Here is a 19,839-nt window from a genome sequence, read left to right as displayed (position 1 = left end):
CCCCGCTCGAGTTCAGCACGCTGCCGCTGTCAACGGAGGGGGACAGCTTTTGTTTTGATTGGTTTCGTTCTCCGCTTTGTCGTCGGTTTTTGTTCCCCCATTCGCGCGTTTTAATTAATTCGCTGTCCCTTCGAGGCATCAAGTTGCCAGCAAAACGCGTGTGACCGTACCGCTTGTGTCGTGGAACTTCTAGAATTAAAACATATCTATCGCTCTGCGCCCGCACACACGCACGTTTGGCGTTACCTGCGCCATCGCCGCCGAGGTCGGGTCATGAAGGTTACATAAATAACGACGGGAACCGCTTCCTTTGCAACCTTCCAAAACAAACCGGTGGCGAACATTCCGTCGGCGCTTGGCCGGGCAAAGTGCGACCCAAGCGTGGAACGGAGCGGGTGTGCCTTCCGGTGGCGATGAAAGTGTTCTTATGACGGCAGGTGCCACTTGCTTGCTCTCGCGGCATCATCAGCCTCGTCCGTCCATCGGCAGGTCGTTTGTGACTGGTGCGTTTCCCGTGGGTCAGTTATCAGTGTTATCTTCATTCAATCGGGTTCAATTCATTCTTGCCTTCCAACATGCCCACCCGCTGCAGCAGTGTGTGGCGCCCAGTGTTGTGATTTGCTCCGATAAGCAATAGTGTGTAGCGTTAGAAATAAGCACGACCCGGCCAGGGACACGACAGGCAAAACTGCGCCAACGCTGTCTCGGCTCGGATCCTGCGAGGAGCAGGTGAAAGCAGCAGTCAATAAATCCAATGTATTCCGGCCATGAATAGCAATACGATCAAGATGAAGGGAGACCAGAAGAACGAATCGTTCAAGCTGCTGCAGCTGTCCGACGACTCGAAGAGCCTGTCCGATCTCGAGCTGGCGGAGGTGGTGTCACAGCGAAAGCGGAAGGTCCGCAGGTAGGTGTGGAGGGGCATTTATCACACCGCCTGTCTCAAGCGGCTCATTCGCGATAACGTGTGGTGTCGATTCTGATATTCTTTCTTGTTATTTGTTTTTTTTTTGCAGAAAAACACGCCAACGGACGTCGTCGTACCGGGGCGATGAAGAGCGAAGTCTGAGCGGCCGCAGCGGGCAGATAGATTGTAAAAATTTCAGCATCTGGCTAGCGGTGGCAATGACCGTGCTGTGGCTGTTTATCATTTCCTACGTCACCTCCGTTATACACGGGGAAAATCATCGCCTTGAGCTGGCCCTCCAGAAAGGTAGGTGGAAAGCGATTATGCATACGATTAGGGAAGGAAAGCAGCAAGATATTTAGGGTTTAGGTTGTTTAGGCAAATGCGTTTCTATCCCCATTCGCAAGCATATATAAAAGGAGAAAAAGGTTGACAAAATAAAAAATAAGCATGTAAACGATTTAAATATTATAATTAGATTCATAAGAGGAATTCTGATTGTAAAAACGTTAAACGACCAACACTTAACTGGCAATATCAACAGAAATGTTCTCAGCCCCCGCGAAACAGTTCAAAGTTGCGTGTTGTGGCAAACGCAATCGAAAACAAAGTAAACATTGGTACGCCAAATAGACGCCGTCACAGATGCGCCCGAGACGACGAAGCGAGCGGCGGCAGGCAGCATTCCATTCCATTCGCCTCTCTGAGCACGTTGCTAAGCGTGTTGTGTCGCCATGGAAAGCAGAATCTGCTTCATCCGGCAAACATGCACACACGGCCAATTTCCTACCGTCGCACATCGCCGCCCCATGATGCCCGAAGAATTGGTTCGCTTTTTCCCGCGGATATTTTCCATTTCCTGCCAATTGCCGCCGCTGGTTAATGCGGAATGGAGGAGCAGAATTTGAGAACAAATTGTCGCGAAGTAAACGAGAAGGTTGCGCACGAGCGAGAGAGAAGAAGAGAATGAGAGTGTGTCGATGGTGTGGAAAATCCTCTCTCACCTGGGTGAGTTTTCCCGCTCACCGGGAGAGCGAGATTCGCCGCCTTCTTTGCGCAGCATGCGTTCGCAGTTAGAAGTGTTTCGGGAAAAGCGGTCGAGCACAGGCTCGATACTCCTTGGCACCGTGCAGAACCGTGAATGCTCCGGGTTTTTCAGTGTGTGCTCAGATTCGGACGCGTTCTGTTCGTTTGTACGCTTGTGCGGCCTTTCGCGTACGCGCTTTTGCTCCCTTTTCACCACCGTCCTTGGGCGCGTTAGTGCTAAGTGCGTGCGTGTGTGTGAGTGCTGTGCTGTGCTGGCATTATAGTTCCAGTGGGCCAGGGTGGGCTGGCTTGTAAAATTATCCTTAATTTCCGTCTGCAGCCTTTATCACATACTCGGTTCGTTAACAAGTGCTCGTTATTACATTAGTGCAGGTGAAAATGAATGTGTTGTAAAGCTTTTCTTCCCGGTTAAAGAGTGTACATGATAAGCGTTTAATGTGTGCTTTTGCTAGACCGTTTAATGTGCCCTTCCGGTGATATAAAGCTTTCAATTAAACGAAAAGGAAAAAAAAAACTTCGTCCGTCCGTCTGTCGTAATCATAATCACGCAAGAAGATGTGTGCCCAAGCGTATCATACCCGATTGCAAACCCGAAAAGGGTCTTTAGGTCAACGCTGGCCAGCAGATATTAGCCTTGAACCCGAGAGCGGCGCACAAAAGCCCCCAGTAGAAGACGACGGCAACCCTCACCGGAACGTATCATTATACTTCCATCGACATCCTGTCCTTAGTATTATTTAACTTCCTGCGTGCAAAATGTCCCCCAGACATAGACAGTGTGTGTGTGTGTGTGTGTGTGTGTGTGTGTGTGTGTGTGTGTGTGTGTGTGTGTGTGTGTGTGTGTGTGTGGGTTGTAGAATAAAGAGGAAATTCATTGTGCCTTTTTACCCCGGACAGGAAGGATACGGTCATTAGCATTGAGCGCGTCGAGAACGGAGGAGAGAACGTTTTCTTCCATATTTTTCCCCAGCGCCATTTGATAACATTTTACCTAACGTGGGGGGAAAGCTTTTTTCCCCCATCATCCACAGCTCGAAAGCTATACATACACACACACACACACGCACACAACGCTACCTACTCGCACAGCATGTTGCTGCTGCTGCTGCTATCCTTTGCTATTGTCCTGCGTACACGACGCAGCTCGCCCGTGTACACATAAATTCTCTTACATCCTTTCCCGCAGCAACGCAGCTGCTGTTTTAGGCGGAACGATATGTTGCGCGCGAGAGTGTATTGCGCTACGGGAGAGCGAAGAGCGAAAGCGTGAGGGGATAAACCATAAACCAGCAGCGGTGGCAGTAGTAATTTCAGTGATGAGTTTGTACTTTTGTTATGAAGCCGCCTCTACCCTCCAACATTGGTGGAAACGTTTTTGTGTCGAAGCATCCGAGTTGGCTGTGGTAGAGCAGGGGCCGCTTAGTACTCATCGCTTCAAGGATATTGCTTGCAATACTGCTGCTGACGTCCCTCCCCCGCCATCATGCCCGGATAACGCATTGTGCGGCAATCGCAATACATGCAGGCATGCAGGAAACACTCCCGTTTGGAAAAAAGGATTTTGCGTTTTTTTTTTCTTTCTGTACTGGTAAAGCAATGTTCTAAGCATTTTTTGTTTGTTTATTTCAGTGTGAAGCAAAGCTAAACAGTGTAACATAAAACCCTTGCACGGTGGATGTACCTTCCCGGTGGGAGAAGAATTATGTCACAGCCACAAAATGCGAATGGAAAGAGCAGAAGGATCTTGCGGAAAATGTGACCGTCGAATTGGGCTCAATGTGTTGTGCTAAGAACACTCACTGCTGATGCTGCAAGATCTGTGCAAATATAAGCGATTCGACGACATCTTTGCAATCACCCAAGTACTGCACACAACTCATCCCCTCTCCCGTTGCTGGTCCAGAATTGGCAAACCGGAATGACGATGAAAATGTGCCCACTCCAATACTGCTGTGTGAGTGTGTGTGTGTGTGCTTCTTTTTGTTCCACAGCAGCACATTGAAAAGATGCTTTGGAATGCGCCAGAAATGTGTCATCCTCGTGCTTCGCTTGGAGACACCGATACGCACCAAAAACACTCACACCCAAAGAGAGGATCTGTGGGACACACAGAAGCACCCAGCGATAGGACGAAATGCTTTTGTTCCGTTGTTTTGTTGTTTTACTAACGACACTCTAAATGGTGGAATTGTGTACACATTCCGGTGCCTGACGCGCCAGTCCCCTGAAGACGTACCCCGGGCGTAAAGAAAATGAAATATTGAGCAACAAAATGCCATTTTCACCTCGCGCAGAACATGCTTCCTGCATGCTTCCGGGGGGCATCGTCTCCTCTACACCTTGAGGGCAGAGAAAATACGCAGGAAACAAATATTGTTTGCAAATTGATTAGGAGATTATGTTGAATTATGCAGCAGCGTACGTACCCATGCTTCGCACACCAAAGCAGGCCCCAAAACAGGTCTTACCGACAGGTGGTGTATTGCAAGTGACTGAAGCTATAATACCCGCCAGAAAGAGCGACAAGTACAAGATGGCGTGATAGTCATTGCTTTTCCGGTCCTTTTGGGCTCTACCCGGTCAGGTTGGCCGGGTAATTTGGTTCGCTTCGGTGTAACGCAGGAAACATTTCAGTTCTTTTGCCGCTTTCTGTTACCATCTTTTGCGGTGCTGTGACGAAGCGATGGAATAAATTACAATAATTTCATATCACACCGAATCTGGCTACATAGGTAACAGTATAGCCATTAATTGTGCTCGGTTCACATTCGTTTTTGTTTTCACTTACCAACATAATACATTAAGGTAGCGAACGGCGCCTGAGGTGCCTTTTTAGGAGATTGTATGTGTGCGACACAAGCTCAATAACCTTTACTAATAATTCACATGCTACGTCACCCTACTGACATTTACAATCGTAAGGTACGGTTGGAGCTGGACAAATTGTCTCCTTGCTTTTGGTATGTCCTGGCTGGCGCATCCAATTTGTTTGGCGCTGCCGGTAAGATTATGTCGGCTTACACCACTCGAGCCTTCGCCTCCCCCATCGCAAGCCACTATTATCATCCTGACTGTGAAGGCCATCTACGGCCTGTACGGCCCTGTTTCAGGTGTTATGTGAGTTGGCGGGACCGGTACTACTGCTACTACTACTACTACGCATTTCGTTTTGCGTGGACAAAGTTTTCCAATGTTAATGTAGCAAAACTTTTAGCGCCAATAAACATCTTACTGTAGCGGTGTTAGGGGAGGTTTTACTTTCCTGGAAAATCGCCTCGTGGTAGAACCGAAAACACTGTAAGACAGAGCGCACCTTCCTCAGCTCACCGACCACTTACTCGTTAAAGGTTTTTATTGCAACACACCGAGGAGACTCGAAGGGGGAAAGGAACTGAAGCAGATGATACGGCAAAGTACCGTGATTCACACGGCACAGGTGGTGTGGTGTACGCCCTGCCATGCTCGTGTCTAATCAGTGACGGGGCAGCTGTAACGATCCCTCCTCAACCAGCACAAGAACTAGCTGCGTAGTATGTGTTTGTGGTGTGTGTTGTTGGGTTCGACTTTTTGGGGAAAAAGAGCTTCTTGTCCTTGACGTTTTGTCCAGCTTGCTGCGTACCTTTTTAACGACCTGTGGACACACCGTAGCACAAGTGTGTATGTGTGGGATGGTAAAGGTAAGCACACTTAAAAGTGAAAATGTTCCAAGCATAAGGTGAAACCGCGTGGGCCAAACGAAGGTTCTAGTTTCGTGCCTCCTGATGCTTTACCATAAATCATGTTGTTGTTACTGCCTTTTGGCGCAATATTTCTCATGCTGAAATTTAGATGCCAATTTCCAAGTCACCAGCACCACGTGTTCCATCCATTCCATCTAAACCACACGCCTGGGCTGTGCCCGTGTTGGCGGAGATTTGCATAATTCTAATTTCATTTCCTTCCTGTATCAAACACACACACACAGGTACACTTTTACGGCCAGTGGCAGGACCTGTGTCCGTGGACGACGTGCAACAGTGTTTAGCGTTGTTGCCCCCATCGTACAAAACAGGGTAACGAACGGCGCTGGCATAAAAATCGCCTACGCTGGGGGAACGCCTTCGAGCGTAGTTGATTGTAACCCCCTACTGGGTCCGGTGGTCGAACACACAAGGTCCACAAAGGTTTGGTTGCGCTTTTAAAAAGCAGAAACTAATCCTATTTTTGTTTTTGAAGAAGAAAAAAAAATAAGGGAACCGACACTTCCCAGGTGGGTGACCTTCTGGGAAACTTGAGCTCTGTTGAGGCGGGAAGCAAAAGGAAGCACGTAGGAAGATTAGATCCGTACCCATTCGTACCCCCGCCGCCAGCTCTGTGAGTGCTTTTGTGGACATGACTTTGGAGCAGTCAAAAAGGTGGGTGGCCATTTCTCAATCCGGGAGAGTTTTTTTTTTGCTGTGTGTCATCCGGTAATGGAATCGTCCTGAGATTTAGTGGAAGGTTTCGTGTTCCTCAACTATTATCACCACCACCCGGGGCTGGGAAGCTCTTATCTACGTTCAAGGGTTGCCAAGAAGCAGACTTTTCGTTTGAAAGCTCCACTCGGCACATTAGCATAAGGAAATGTGATTATTTAGATAAGTGTGAACGACTTCAAGGTCGAATCCCTCCTGGTGTCCCAGCGCGCCCCTGGTGGAAAAAGCAAGCCCATAAAGTACTACGTTCCTTGTTACTGGAGGTGATGTTGCTGCTCGCTTGCTCGCGGTGGGAGCTTCTAGAAGAACTCTCTACTGGAATATCAATCCACCCAAAACATGGCAAGATTCTTAACACACACACATACGCACAACAAACGGAATGTAACGGTTGAGTGGTTTTGTCATTCCAGTTCCCCAATTCCCCAAACGTGGGCATAAGATGTCAGCGGAAGCTTCCAGCACTTTTGGCATTTACTTCCACCGTGCCGGTACACCGGTGAAAGCTTCCGGAAAATTCCTCAACCTTTGGGTGGTTTTTTTTTCTTGCTGGGAGAAAGCAATTGCGCACAATTGGATTAGTATTTACCGTTTGGCTTTTGCTGCTTCCTGTACGGATTTACGACATTTTGCCAAAAAACTGTGTTGATTTGACTGTGTTCTGAGATCGATTGCGCGGTATACGACGTGCCGTTTAACACGCTTCACTGTTTGGCTTTGATCTTGTTTCCAATTTGCCTTCCAAATGATCGATTTCCGATATGGTGGTGGCATTGGTACACGATCAAAAGGCATCGTTTTCGACTGCTTGTGTGTCGTGGATGTGAAGCCTTCAAAGCTACAATCGTGCCACTGCGAACGAGTATTTAAATTTAGAACTATTTTCCAACGCTCTCTTCTGGAGTCGATTAACGATTGCAATTAAAGAATAGTTTGTTTTTTACATCCATTTCACCCTAAAAATATTGCCACAAGGTTGACGGGTTTGCACGCTTCGCTAGGGCAACGTGCATTTTCTTGCGTGATTGTGTTTTAAATTTAAACAGCTCGCCCCCGTGTGACGGTGTGACAAACATTCCCCCCTTTGCTCGGTATCACGCTTATCGAATGAGCTGTTGTTTGTGCTAGTGCCCGTGTGTGAACGTAAAAGTGTACTCCAGCGTCTACTAGGACGATGACCGGCCTGGTGTCACCGCGTCGACGATAGCGCCCCCGAAGCGGTTGGTCCCCGTCCGCACCGGTTGGCTGTACGAGTCGTTCAGTCGCGTGCAAGCGGACGCCGCCACGGATCTACGGGTGCACGCCGGCTGGCCGAAGGCGTTGTCGTCCCACTACGGCTACGGTCTGGCCAAGGGTGACGACTACATCGACCGGCGCCACCACCATCACGCCGACGACGACGACGACGACGAGGAAGAAGAAGCAGAGGAAGAGGAAGAGGAAGAGGAGGAAGAGGAAGACGCCGACACCGGTAGCTGCGAACGGTTGCACCGGGCTGGCGGTGAGCTCGACGGTGGCGACAGTACCACCGCCACCGACGGTCGCAACTACGGTGAGCTTACCGAGCTACGCCCTACCGGCATCATCCGGGGGCCTTCGCGGCGTGGCCAGCATCTACCACTGCCGCCACCACCACCGGCCTACCATCATCTGCACCATCCGCCACCGTCGTACGGTCGGCAGCAGCAGCAGCTGCAGCAACAAACGCAACACCACCACCACCACCAACAAGCAGCCCCTCATCACTACAGGGTGACATTCGACGAACGGCCTACCCAGGCGCCGCACCCGCTCGAGATGGAATCGGTCGGGCACCACGTGGCGGTACCGTTGCGCGTCGGCGGCAAGAAGATGCGCAAGCGGCGCGAACTGGACGCCCTCGTCGCACACTCGCTGGCGAAGGGTGCGAAGGGTGGTGGCCGTCATGCGGCCAGCAATGGTGTAGCCTCGCACGATCAGCTTCTATCGAACTCGACGGATGAACAGGAGGATTACTCATGGGTTGGTAGTCATGTAGCCGTTGATGGAACTGTTTTTTTTTTTTTTTTTTTTTTTTTTTTGTAATTCATCCTCCAATGTCTTTATGTTCTATTTCCCCATAGCAACCGAAAGTGCGCACACAGTCCCGGTGCCGGACGAAACGGTTCTCCTGCCTGCGTACCTGCGGGCCGCTGCTGTTCGTGTCCTGCATCTTCATCTCGCTCGGCTTCATGTACTGGCTGTACTTTGACATCCGGCAGCAGATTTCGCAGTATCGCATCCGCATCGAGCAAGGTACCAGGCGTCTCCATGTGGATACTGCGCTGTCGCCTGCTACGATAGCGCGTACACACACACACACACGCCACACTCAAGGGCTTATGATTTACACACACACACACGCACGCCAACCAAAGCTCGGTGCATCATTATTGCGCCACTCCATTGAACCGCAAAACCCTCATTGATGTCGCCAGAGTGTGTTTCGTTGAGTTTCCTCTTTTGAAGTATATGTATAAAGCGCGGTCAATAGCATGCAGTGAAGCGTAAAAGGTTCTGTGGCAATTTGGCAAGAGAAAGAGAGAGAGAGAGAGAGAGAGAGAGAGAGAGAAAGCGAGGAGAAAAAAACAACCACTTTGGAAAATGGTGCTCACAACCGCAAACGTGTTCCAGCTGACTGAAACCACAACGAAAAATGTTCTCCAAAAAGGGGTTCAAAGTGCTGTGCCGAACGATCGTTCTGATTTTATTAGTTTTCCAGTTATGTGCCGAATGTGTTTCGACAGTTATACATGTATAACCATTGACTTCTTTGTGCCCAACCTTCAGAAGCGGTCAATAGTAGATAAGAATACTATTTATCTTGTTTGCAGTCAGCATTCAAGATTGTAAAAAAACGAAACGGGACGAAAACGGAACGAAACCCTTTTGGAACGATTTGGAGCGTATCCAATTTGCTGCTGCTCATCCCGTTCCGTTGGGCAATTTGAAGCAAGGGCAAGCAACACAGTCCGGAAATCGGTCCTACCTGTGCCTGACGGAGGCACCGAAAGTTGGCACCGTGAACCACCAAACTCGGATAATATCTGCTTTAATTTCTCATCTAAGGAAAGCTTGAACTTGAACTCGAAATGTGATTGCCTCCCAGCTGGAAGCCTGCCGAAGCTTGAGGGACTGTGAGTCTGTGGGACGGGTGTGTTGTTTGTTCGCCGCTTTGCTTATCCTCGCCCTACGTCAACACCATTTTGTCTTGTTTCGAGCAAAAAAAAAAGCCTAAATCTAATAACGATGATGCTAGCTTACCGTCGCCATATCGGCCTCCTTCTCTCTTTCTCGCACACACGCTCGATTGCATCGAAAATAGATCGATGTCGCCCGATGACCCGACATTCGTCTCCCACCTCCTAAGGCGACGTGTCTGTGGCGGCGGTGTTTAAAAAAAAAAACGAAAAACATTTCTTAAAACATTGGCGTCAGTGTTTCGGTGTTTTTCTTTGCCATTTTTTGAAGGCTTCTTCTATTGTTCTCCGTCTGGAGAAAGTTAATTTATTAATGTCCAGGACACAGCTGCGGTGGTGGAAAAATTAACCAACATCCATCATTCTGGCGTTGTGCACGTCATTCCATCCGTTAGCCTTTGCCTACTTTCCTTTCCCATCTCTAAGAAGGTTCATTTAGGCTGTCCTGTACGCTTCTATTTGGTAATTTATATCCGTTTTGTTTTGGAGGTTGCGCTTCGAAAGCGTAGTCTAGAAACGGTCCCGGAGCTATTTTATTATGGGATTAAGCCAAGCCTCATCCCCGTGAAACGAATGCGCCTGTCGGTTTTATTACCATTTACTAGTTCCGAGCTCATTAGAATGTACGTAGCAGTCGGCTGGAATGCGGTGAAATGGCATTAGAGTGCCAATTAGGAGCATAATTTGATACAGCGCGGGCCCGTTCCAGAAGGTCAAACCATCGTCTCGTGAGTGAAGATAATGCGCAAACTAATAGGCAATCGCTTCGCGCTCCTAAGCTGCTGCTTATGTGTCTTAACGAATCCGTTGCACGTACGTTTATTTGGTTTTTTTTTAGGAACCAAGAATCCACGAATCGTGTCTGTGCTACTCCTGTTGGGGCACTATCTCCTGCGTCCGAACGTAATGCAGTTAGGGATATGATTATCCTTTCAATTACCGGGCGGCGGGGTACTTACACACACGTACACAAACCCTCGAAGCGTTTAGCGATGCACGGAGAATAATGGGCAATTAGCGCGCGGAAAATAAAATGGAAAAAAGCTTCTTCTCGTGTGCTTGCGAATGGGGCCAAAGGAATGCCTCCACTGCGAGGTTTTGTTAGGAGGATAATAGGTGCAAAAGAGTAAATTTACGACCACAAAACGTCGGTCCTTTGTGAGTGTAGCGAACGAAACACTAGTAAAGTATCATTTAATTACTTCTGTACTACTGCCCTTCGGGAGAAGCTTCCACTTGCCTTTACTTTTTACGTTGATATTGATTTTTGCATTCCTTTTTTTTCTTTCGCACCATCGTTACAGTTTCCGCAACTAGTCAAAATGTTCCCGAAGCGCTACAGAAATGGCACGAAACGTCGAAAAACTTGGAGCAAAACCAGACCGCCCTCAACGGGAAGCTGCGAGATATGCAGCAAGTACTCACCAACTTCTTTTCCGAGGTACGGCGCTATTGCTAGTTGTGGTGTAGTGAACGTTATTTAATTCCATTCCATTCCTCCACTCTTTTGCGCAGCTCAAACAACTGCGCGAAACGATCGACAAGAAGAACGAAAACTCCCAAGAGGCACAGCTCAACCGGCTGCAGTCAAGTGTGGCCGATCTGGGGTCGAACATTGGCGATTCGAACTCCCGCATCGGGCTGCTCGAGACGCGCTTCGACACGATACAGGCGGAACAGAAGCAGCTCAACAAAACGCTCGACGATCTGCAGGTATGGTGTGGAAGGTGTTTTGCCCTTGGGCTGGAATTTTACTAACCTAAAATCAAATGAATTCCCTCTGCCCCAGAAACTATTCGGACGCATCCAGAACAGCACCGCCGTGTCGGACATTATCGGAGGGGACGGTGTGGCGAAGGGGATGCAAAAGACGATAGCCGAACTGCGGGATCAGCTGACCGGGCAGCTGAACAATCTCGCCCAGAACGTGACCGGCGAGCTGCAGGTGCTGAAGCAGAAAAATCTCTGGCTCGAGTCGGACCTGAGCAATCAGACGAAGCGCATCGAGCAGCTGTTCGACAACACGGTCAACATTTCCTCGCACGTCCTCTCGGTCGAGGCGGTGTGGCTCGAGGTGCGCAACAACATTAGCGGGCTCGAGGCGGACCGGAAGATCATCAACGAGCAGCTCGGCGCGCTGGCGAACGTTACGACCGGGCTGCACGGTACGATCGAGAAGGTGCAGGAAGAGTGCCAGCAGTACCACAGCAAGCTGGACGAGGTGCGAGGGAAGCTCGGCGAGCTGCAGGACCAGATACAGCAGAACGCGGCACGGAAGGAGGTGTCGCTGCACCGGCCCGGTGAAGCGAACGGAACGCAACAGGTAAGAAAACAGAGGGTAACCGGTAACAAAAGAAGGGGGTCATTTCAATGGAAACCCATAATGTTTTTTGTGTGTTTTTCTTCCAGGCCAGTAAGGAGGATGGTATGCCCCCGGTGCTGTCGCAATTTTTCAACGAACAGCAAACGGCCGCCAGCAGCAGCAGCACGGTAAGCGCACGCATCGCACCGAAACCGACGGCCGCACCATCATCACTGTCCGCTAGCACAACCACCATTACCACCGCTTCCTCGCTGGCCAAGCTGCTGTATCCGGGTACGCTGGTGCAACAGTTGCCACAGTCCACGACTCCGCAACCTTCCTCCGCCGCCGCTGCCGGTCAGCCAGCCAGCGTAGCCAAAGCACCCGCTGCTGACGCTCCAGCAAGTGGAGCAAGCAGCAGCAAACAGCAGACGGGCGGGTTGTTCGATTCCGCAATGTAAGCGCGGAAAGGTTTTATTTTCCGGATGAACACGAACAGGAATTTAAATGGCTTCGGTGTGGCTTACGATCTTTTTCGGACGCTTTTCGATGTTACAGTTAAATCTGAGCAGCAACAACAACAACAGCCAGGTGTCAGCCTCCGCAACAAGAAGCAAACATGCGTCAGTTGCGGACAGCCGGACAAGGTAAACCAAAGTTTTAATTAAAGGCGTGTTTTTGGAGCGTGAATGTAAGGAGAGAAAGAGAACCGACCGAACGACAGGGCAAATGTAGACGAATGTGACGAAATGGCAGGATGGAAAGATGGAATGCGCGCGAAATAATGATAGAGTACGTAAAGCAAACGAACGTAAAGAGACAGGGGAATTCGATGTGTCTGTGTGTGTGTGTGAGTGATTGGAAGAGAGAAACCCAGACAGGCAGCTCGGAAGGAAACGAAAAGGATGAACAGAACGGTTAAGCAAATGGCAGAGCAGGATCGAGCAATTACTGAAGATAGTGCAGGCTGGCAGCTGAACACGATTTTGGGTTTCCATTTAAACATTTTGCACTAATTAGAAACACATGTGTAGAGAAAAGAACCACACAGACACATTCACATTCACACGCCAGAATGCAGATTCTTTACAAAAAAACATGGTTAAGTTTTGATAAGCAAGTAGCAAATATCAAATCAAAAGATGAAAGAGAGAAAGATCCATTGGAGTGGATCAAAGAAGACTAAACACACTCCATTGATCAAAGCAGCAAACAAAAACACATCGAACCACGAAGTCGTCACAGACATTTAGCAGCAGCGTAGCAGATGCACCTTACCTTCTTCGTATCAAAACTCGGGCTCAGTTTCTAATGCAACAAAATCAACCAAACACGCATCTCTTACTCAGCAGTAGATTTCACACTTACTTAGAAATTACACTAGCAAGGAGAGAGAAAAAAAAAATTGAAATACCATACCACAGCGCTTAGTTTTTAGTTTGTTGTGTGCGCACATACTGCACGCGATAGAAGCGATTGTTCCCTAGAAGCGCGTTGCCCCCTCTTGATGCGTCCCGTCGTGTAGGACAGCAAAGATGGTATGTTTAACGAAATCCCAAGCCAAATTAACACACGCGGTGAAACATCATACTTTCAGTACCTTACAAACAAACAAAAAATTATACATTTTTAAACCAAATGACAAAAAGCAAGAAAGGATTAATCGTCGGGGAAGAAGTGAACCGTTGGCAACCCAGACAGATGTATATGTGAGGCTTCTATATTCCTGTTTCCTGGGGAAGAGTAACGAAGAACGCAAACAATCGATAAACCGTTCGATTGGGAAACATGGTGAGAGAAAAGCAGTCAAAAAAGGTCAGCAAAAGGGGACACTGATACTGATCGGTCAGTTTGTTTGTTTTTGAAGGTGGACGGTTTTTGTGCATGAACGTGATAAGAATGATAGGCTCACACTATCACTCATTTGGAGGCGCAAAAAACGCGACTTCCGCGCGGTTGTGTGTTTTTTTTTTTAATTTTAATGTTTACTACTAATGCTTTCGAACGTTTTGGTTTTGTAACGCTTTCGACGCGGTTTAGTTTTTTAGTATTAAGATGCATTTTTTTCGTTTGCTCTATGTAGAACCGTTATATGCTTGCCTTAATCAAACCAAAACTTTGCTTTTCTCCTGCAGTGTACAGATATTTCTTGTTTATAATATTCGTTACACCGTCATCCTCCGAGCACGCATTTAGACGCATTACGATACACACACCCGTTTAGCGAGGATTGATAAGAGGATGCTTGTATGTTGGATTGTTGGAACAGGGGAAGGAGGGTGCAAAGCAATGCAAACCGGAGGGGGGGTTGAGAAGGTAGAAAGCGGGGGAAATGTTGAATTAGATGTTTGCCTTTTTATCTATACTTTCTTCCTTCTATTACGTTACACTCGGGAACAGTGAGACAAGTAAGACAGGGACAAACGGGATAGAGAAGAACTATTTTGTTTGATAAAGATGCGTTTTCGTGTGTGTGTGTACCTTTATGCTAAGAAGAACTCCCGATAGTTGTACGAATGTACTTAATTTTGATTTAAACTGATATTAATTTGTTTAAGACTGTCTATTATTTGTACCATACCTACGAAGAAAGAGGGGACTCTTGTGTAGAAATAGTGCATGCTTCAGATGCAGCTTTTTATTTTCTTTATATATTTTTTACACTCTTTAAAAAGCAAACAACCATGAAGTAGTGAGGTAGGAGAGGTTAGAACGAGGTTCAATCAACAACAGTTTCAACAGGCAAACATGATACGCGTAATAGACGTACAGGCACAGAATGGTTCGGTCGAAAAGAAAACCAAAATGTTATGATAAGACATAAGAAGGAGACAGAGACACAACTCACAAAAGCAAAGTCTTTATGAAAAATCATCACACAAACAAAAAAACGTCATGGTACAGCTAGGACAGATTCCAGCAGAGATTGAATTGCTCCCTAATAAATCCTTTCGAATTTAAAACGCATACCAAATGCATTCATTTGTTTTGTATTTGCCATTGTGTGACAAATCTTTTTTTATATATCCAACAAACCGCATCGTAAGAGCATAATAATATATGATTTATGCTCCACGCCCGATCATTTGTCGCGCATTATGCTTGCCTTTCGTTCGCGTACAAAACCGGTGCGTCGCGCATCGTTCCCTAACCACATCCATAACAACGCGCGTTTGGTTGCTATGGGATCCGGTCCATTCGCTCGCGTTCGTTTTCGCTCTCCCACGTTTGTAATTATGGATCCTTTTTGGCGAATTTACTCTCTCTCTCTCTCTCTCTCTCTCTCTCTCTCTCCCGGTAGCGTTCTCTCTTTCTGCCCGTTAGATATACAGCAAGTTGTTAGAAATTGAATTGGTATATAGCTTGCCTACCGCCGCCTACCAACCAAACGGGGGCACTCGGTTCGCTTGCGCACACTTGCGCACGGAGCAATATTAACAACCGGGCACTAGTGGTTGTTTGCGCTTCAACCAGTACGGACGGGGCGGACGGTTTTCGGTAAGCTTCTTCCATCCATCCCTCCATCGGCTACACGCAATTGGTTTGGCACGGTCCCATCGTTCATCGTACCCACTGTCTCAGTCTTCATCCCTCACGCTCCACAATTGATCCAATTTCGCCGGTCTAATCAAAACGAAATTGCGTTCCCTTTCGTTCGCCTGGGCTCTGGCCGAGCCGAGCGACGACTACGCGAGTGTCGAGTGTAGCGTATTAGAACTGTGTTACATTGTTGCACATTGTTGCAAAGCGGCTTAGATCATACACCAGACGGGGAAGACAATCCATCTCCCTTCTCGCAGCGTGTTCTATACCTCGGGTTACATTAAAACGTGCTCGAACTACGAATAGAATCGTCATCATTCCAGCTTGCATTGTAGTATAGACCTGCCCACCATACTGTACAAACATCTTTGATAAAAAAGTGCTTCATTGTAGTTTGCAAAGCAGCTAGCGCTCGACGGCATTTGAACAAATCGTCAAGCATGGCAACGATGCAGTTTACACGCAACTTGTTGCAGCAGTGCAGCAGCGCAGCAAGCGGTAAGTAGAAGGGAGGGGGCAGCAAGAGGGAAGAAGTAAAGATGCATTTTATGCAGTTGCTTGCGTGGAACCGGTTTTTTGCGTGCTCGATTTCGGCACATGGTCAACCTGCTAGCGTGTGTGTGCGTGGATTGGTTAGAAGAGCATTTTAACCAGGTTTACGTAAGGGTTTTCGCATGTATCTGGACAAACTGCGTTATTTTCAACTGTAAACCATTGTTTTCTTTTTACGTGAAAAAAATATGTATTTTCTTCTATTGCTCTTACCCTCTGCCTCTGTTGCCGACAATACGAATCTATTTTTACTAGCCATCTTTCAATCAGATTTCCAATGGGAGGGTCTTCCACCCATGATTGACATGTGCGCCGCCGTTTGCACATCCTTTAGTACGTTCAAGGACACAAACGCATGACAAATGACCCCTTCGAGCGGGTGTAAGAAGACAAGAGAGGCAAATGAATGCGTGCGTCAGCACAGCTGTAGTTAAGAAGCAGAATATCTAAAGAAAATTGGGAGTGGTTTAGAGACAGAGATGTAGAGCAGTTGCAAAATATCAGCTGATGCGGGTGGTCTTTCCATACACTGTAATAGATATTTTAAAGCTTCACTGAGCACGTGGTGATTCACGAATGTTGGTTATTTAAATGTTTTGTTAAATTTCAGCACGCCTCGTCTTCTATAGTACTGCCACTGCCGGTAATCATAAGCTTCGGCAGATCATTCAACACCAGCTGGACGACATTCGGGAGGCCGGAACGTACAAGAGCGAGCGTATTATAACCACGCCGCAAGCGACGGCTATTGGTGTGGAGGGTAGCACTGGCAAGATTCTTAACTTTTGTGCTAACAACTACCTCGGACTATCGGTAAGAGGTGTTCAACCTTACGTTGTGAATTATTTCCTATCCTTTCTCAATATTTTCTATCACCCCTAAAAGGCCAATCATGACGTCATCAACTATGGCAAGAAGGCACTCGATGAGTACGGTGCTGGGTTGAGCTCTGTTCGCTTCATCTGCGGCACGCAGGACATTCACAAGCAGCTCGAGAACAAGCTGTCGCAGTTTCACCAGCGTGAGGATACGATCCTGTACGCGTCATGTTTCGATGCCAATGCTGGCATCTTTGAGGCGGTTCTGACGCCCGAGGATGCCGTGTTTTCCGACGAGCTGAATCACGCCTCCATTATCGACGGCATTCGGCTGTGCAAGGCGAAGAAAGCGCGCTATCTGCACCGCAACATGGCCGATCTGGAGGAGAAGCTGCGTACGACGGACGCCCGCATCAAGATGATCGTAACGGACGGTGTGTTCTCGATGGATGGTAATGTGGCACCGTTGGCGGAAATTTTCGAGCTAGCCGACCGGTACGGTGCGGTTACGTTCGTGGACGATTGCCATGCGACCGGGTTCTTCGGCAAAACTGGGCGCGGTACGGAGGAGTTCTACGGCATGCTGGGACGGTGTGATATTATCAATTCCACGCTGGGGAAAGCGCTTGGCGGTGCGGCCGGTGGTTATACGACGGGACCGCGCGAGCTGATCGATCTGTTGCGCCAAAAGTCTCGGCCGTATCTGTTCTCCAACTCGCTGCCTCCGCCAGTGGTTGCGAGTGCGTTGAAGGTGATCGATATGCTGATGGAATCGAGCGAACTGACGGCGAAGGTGCAGAGCAATACGCGCCGCTTCCGGGAGGCGATGACGCGGGCTGGTTTTACCATCTCCGGCATGGATCATCCAATTAGCCCGGTAATGTTGGGCGATGCACGCCTGGCGTCGACGTTTGCGGATGAGATGCTGAAGCGTGGCATCTATGTGATCGGCTTCAGCTATCCGGTCGTTCCCAAGGGCAAGGCTCGCATTCGTGTGCAGCTGTCGGCGGCTCACTCGGAGGAGGAAATCGATCGTGCGGTGGCGGCATTCATTGAGGTCGGCAAGCAGCTGGGTGTGGTGTCGTAAGACCGGGGCACACTTGCACATAAGACGTTCGGTACATTGTTCAGATGTTTCGAGCGGAACATGGAATGGATTAATGTTGAAAAATTGTTTCTTTTTTATTATAGTGGGCGTAAGCTCGGGAAAGAAAAATAAAATAGAAAGAAAATCATTAAGAATACCTCGCAAAGATCGAAACCGGTAAGTAAAATCTAATCGATTACCTGTTTTTTTTTTACAAAACTATACCCGACTAAAATGAAACCAATCGAGTGTCTCCAGAAACCCCCGTAAAATAAACCCGCACGCAAATGATGACCCTCCCGCACACACACTTTCGCTCTTTCTACTTCGTCTGTCGCTCTTGCCAGCAGCAATTACTCTGTCGCTGGGGGAGCATCAGGCGAGTACGGCACAAGCAAGTTGCGCGAAAATTTTTTCACCTTCTCCACCCCACGCACCTCCTCGTCCAGCAGCGGTAATCGAACCACGTGGAAATCTTCGTACAGATCCGCTATCTGATCGAGATACTTTTCCTGCACCTTGCACCGTGCCGAGCACATGCTGCACGGTTGTTGGCCCTTTTTCTGGAACATCAGCTGATTGACGATGATGTTGTGCGTATCGATGCCACACTTGGTCAGCTCCTGCACGAGGCGTTCCGTTTCGTAGAGGGACAGGAATTCGGCTATACACACGCACACGAACGTCGTTTGTTGCTGTTGAAAGGAATAAGCGATCAGGATGTTAAGTACATACAATGTGGTATGGCGTTGCTCTGAACTTACCGGATTGTGAAACTGCTCATTGACCTGTTGGATGATACTGAGCATCTCTTCCAGTTTGTTTGCGATCGTGTCCCCGTTGAAATCCTGCACGCCGAACAGGGAACCCATCTGTGTAATGATCGGTGCTAGCTTCATCTTCAGTCGTAACAGCTTGCCCAGTCCTTTCTCGACGACCTGCGGGAACGACAGCAATCGTAGTGTGTGTCCGGTTGGTGCTGTGTCAAACACAACCACCGAAAAGTTCATCGCTTTCACCAGCCTAAAACGGGAAAGTAAATAGTTATGTTTTCCCAACGGATCCACCCGATAGAGCCCTTCATACTTCATCACTTCCGCGTAGCTCATTGCCTCATCGATACCGGGCAGCGTTCCGATCACCTCCTGCAGCATCCCTTTGCCCACGTTCAGCGGCGACGCTTCGTCCTCGAAGTACTCATCCGGCAGCTCGCTGATGCCGACGTTCGGGTCAATCTCCATCGCGAACAGATTGTCGAACCCGTTCACCTTCGTCGGCACCTTGGTAAACTTCTGATCGAACGCATCGGATATGTTGTGGGCCGGATCGGTCGAGATGATCAGTACGGATTCGCGCTTCTGGGCCAGCTGGATGGCCAGGCTGCAGCTGCAGGTCGTTTTGCCGACACCTCCCTTCCCACCGACAAACACCCACTTCAGCGACGCCTGGTCGATGATGTTTTGGAGCGTCGGTTCGCACGGCTCAAATTCGTCCTCCATTGTGTTGATGCTGCTGCATGAAGGACAAACGAGCTGGAGTTAGATTTCGGTAGAGAGAAAGGTGAATAACACACTCACGTTTGGGTATTTTTTCGCTGCTGTTTCGTGAGCTGAATTTCACCTCTTTGTCGGTGCACGTCAGATGTCAACAAAGCAGCACTGACAGCTGTGGCAGTGTTGCCAAACGGTCTGTTCGTAGGGAGGTTACGTTTTCTAATTTGTTTTTCATTTTTTATTTAATTATCAAATTTAATTATCACCTACTCATCACAAAGTGCAGATAATATTGTACAAAAATTTGTAACACAATAAAAACTACAACCAAAAAGATATCTATGAAACTGAAATGGGCCATTTGTCATCCACCCCGAGGAGGTTCATCGACATGACAGATGACTGGAAGTTCCAATAC

The 19,839-nt window shown here is 48.3% G+C and overlaps 3 protein-coding genes across 16 annotated transcripts; 2 read left to right on the top strand and 1 right to left on the bottom strand.

Annotated features, from left to right (window-relative positions):
* The first annotated feature begins 1 nt into the window (after position 1).
* On the top strand, positions 2-14,895 carry LOC121591833. 13 transcript variants are annotated; one of them, XM_041912856.1, is made up of 7 exons: positions 2,009-2,188; positions 7,455-8,409; positions 8,511-8,682; positions 10,931-11,067; positions 11,142-11,339; positions 11,416-11,949; positions 12,036-14,895. In XM_041912856.1, exons 2-7 carry the CDS (start codon positions 8,206-8,208, stop codon positions 12,387-12,389), a joined length of 1,599 nt encoding a protein of 532 aa, XP_041768790.1. In that variant the 5' UTR covers positions 2,009-2,188; positions 7,455-8,205; the 3' UTR covers positions 12,390-14,895. The 13 variants fall into 13 exon arrangements, with proteins under 13 accessions (XP_041768791.1, XP_041768790.1, XP_041768787.1 ...); XM_041912853.1 differs by having other exon boundaries at positions 7,384-8,409; XM_041912851.1 differs by having other exon boundaries at positions 2,009-2,232; positions 7,384-8,409.
* A 404-nt stretch (positions 14,896-15,299) lies between these two features.
* LOC121594155 (2-amino-3-ketobutyrate coenzyme A ligase, mitochondrial) lies at positions 15,300-18,012 on the top strand. The gene is made up of 4 exons (XM_041917168.1): positions 15,300-15,426; positions 15,865-15,969; positions 16,634-16,836; positions 16,909-18,012. The coding sequence occupies exons 2-4, from the start codon at positions 15,912-15,914 to the stop codon at positions 17,926-17,928; spliced, it is 1,281 nt and encodes a 426-aa protein (XP_041773102.1). The 5' UTR covers positions 15,300-15,426; positions 15,865-15,911; the 3' UTR covers positions 17,929-18,012.
* Positions 18,013-18,110: 98 nt separating this feature from the next.
* On the bottom strand, positions 18,111-19,636 carry LOC121594157 (ATPase ASNA1 homolog). 2 transcript variants are annotated; one of them, XM_041917174.1, is made up of 4 exons: positions 19,506-19,636; positions 19,015-19,437; positions 18,693-18,951; positions 18,111-18,623 (listed from the first exon to the last, which is right to left on the bottom strand). In XM_041917174.1, the coding sequence occupies exons 2-4, from the start codon at positions 19,425-19,427 to the stop codon at positions 18,282-18,284; spliced, it is 1,014 nt and encodes a 337-aa protein (XP_041773108.1). In that variant the 5' UTR covers positions 19,428-19,437; positions 19,506-19,636; the 3' UTR covers positions 18,111-18,281. The 2 variants fall into 2 exon arrangements, with proteins under 2 accessions (XP_041773108.1, XP_041773107.1); XM_041917173.1 differs by having other exon boundaries at positions 19,015-19,440; positions 19,506-19,631.
* Positions 19,637-19,839: the final 203 nt, after the last annotated feature.

Source organism: Anopheles merus, chromosome 2L, assembly GCF_017562075.2.
Source record: "Anopheles merus strain MAF chromosome 2L, AmerM5.1, whole genome shotgun sequence".
NCBI lineage: Eukaryota > Metazoa > Arthropoda > Insecta > Diptera > Culicidae > Anopheles > Anopheles merus.
This window is presented reverse-complemented; position numbering and strand designations above follow the sequence as displayed.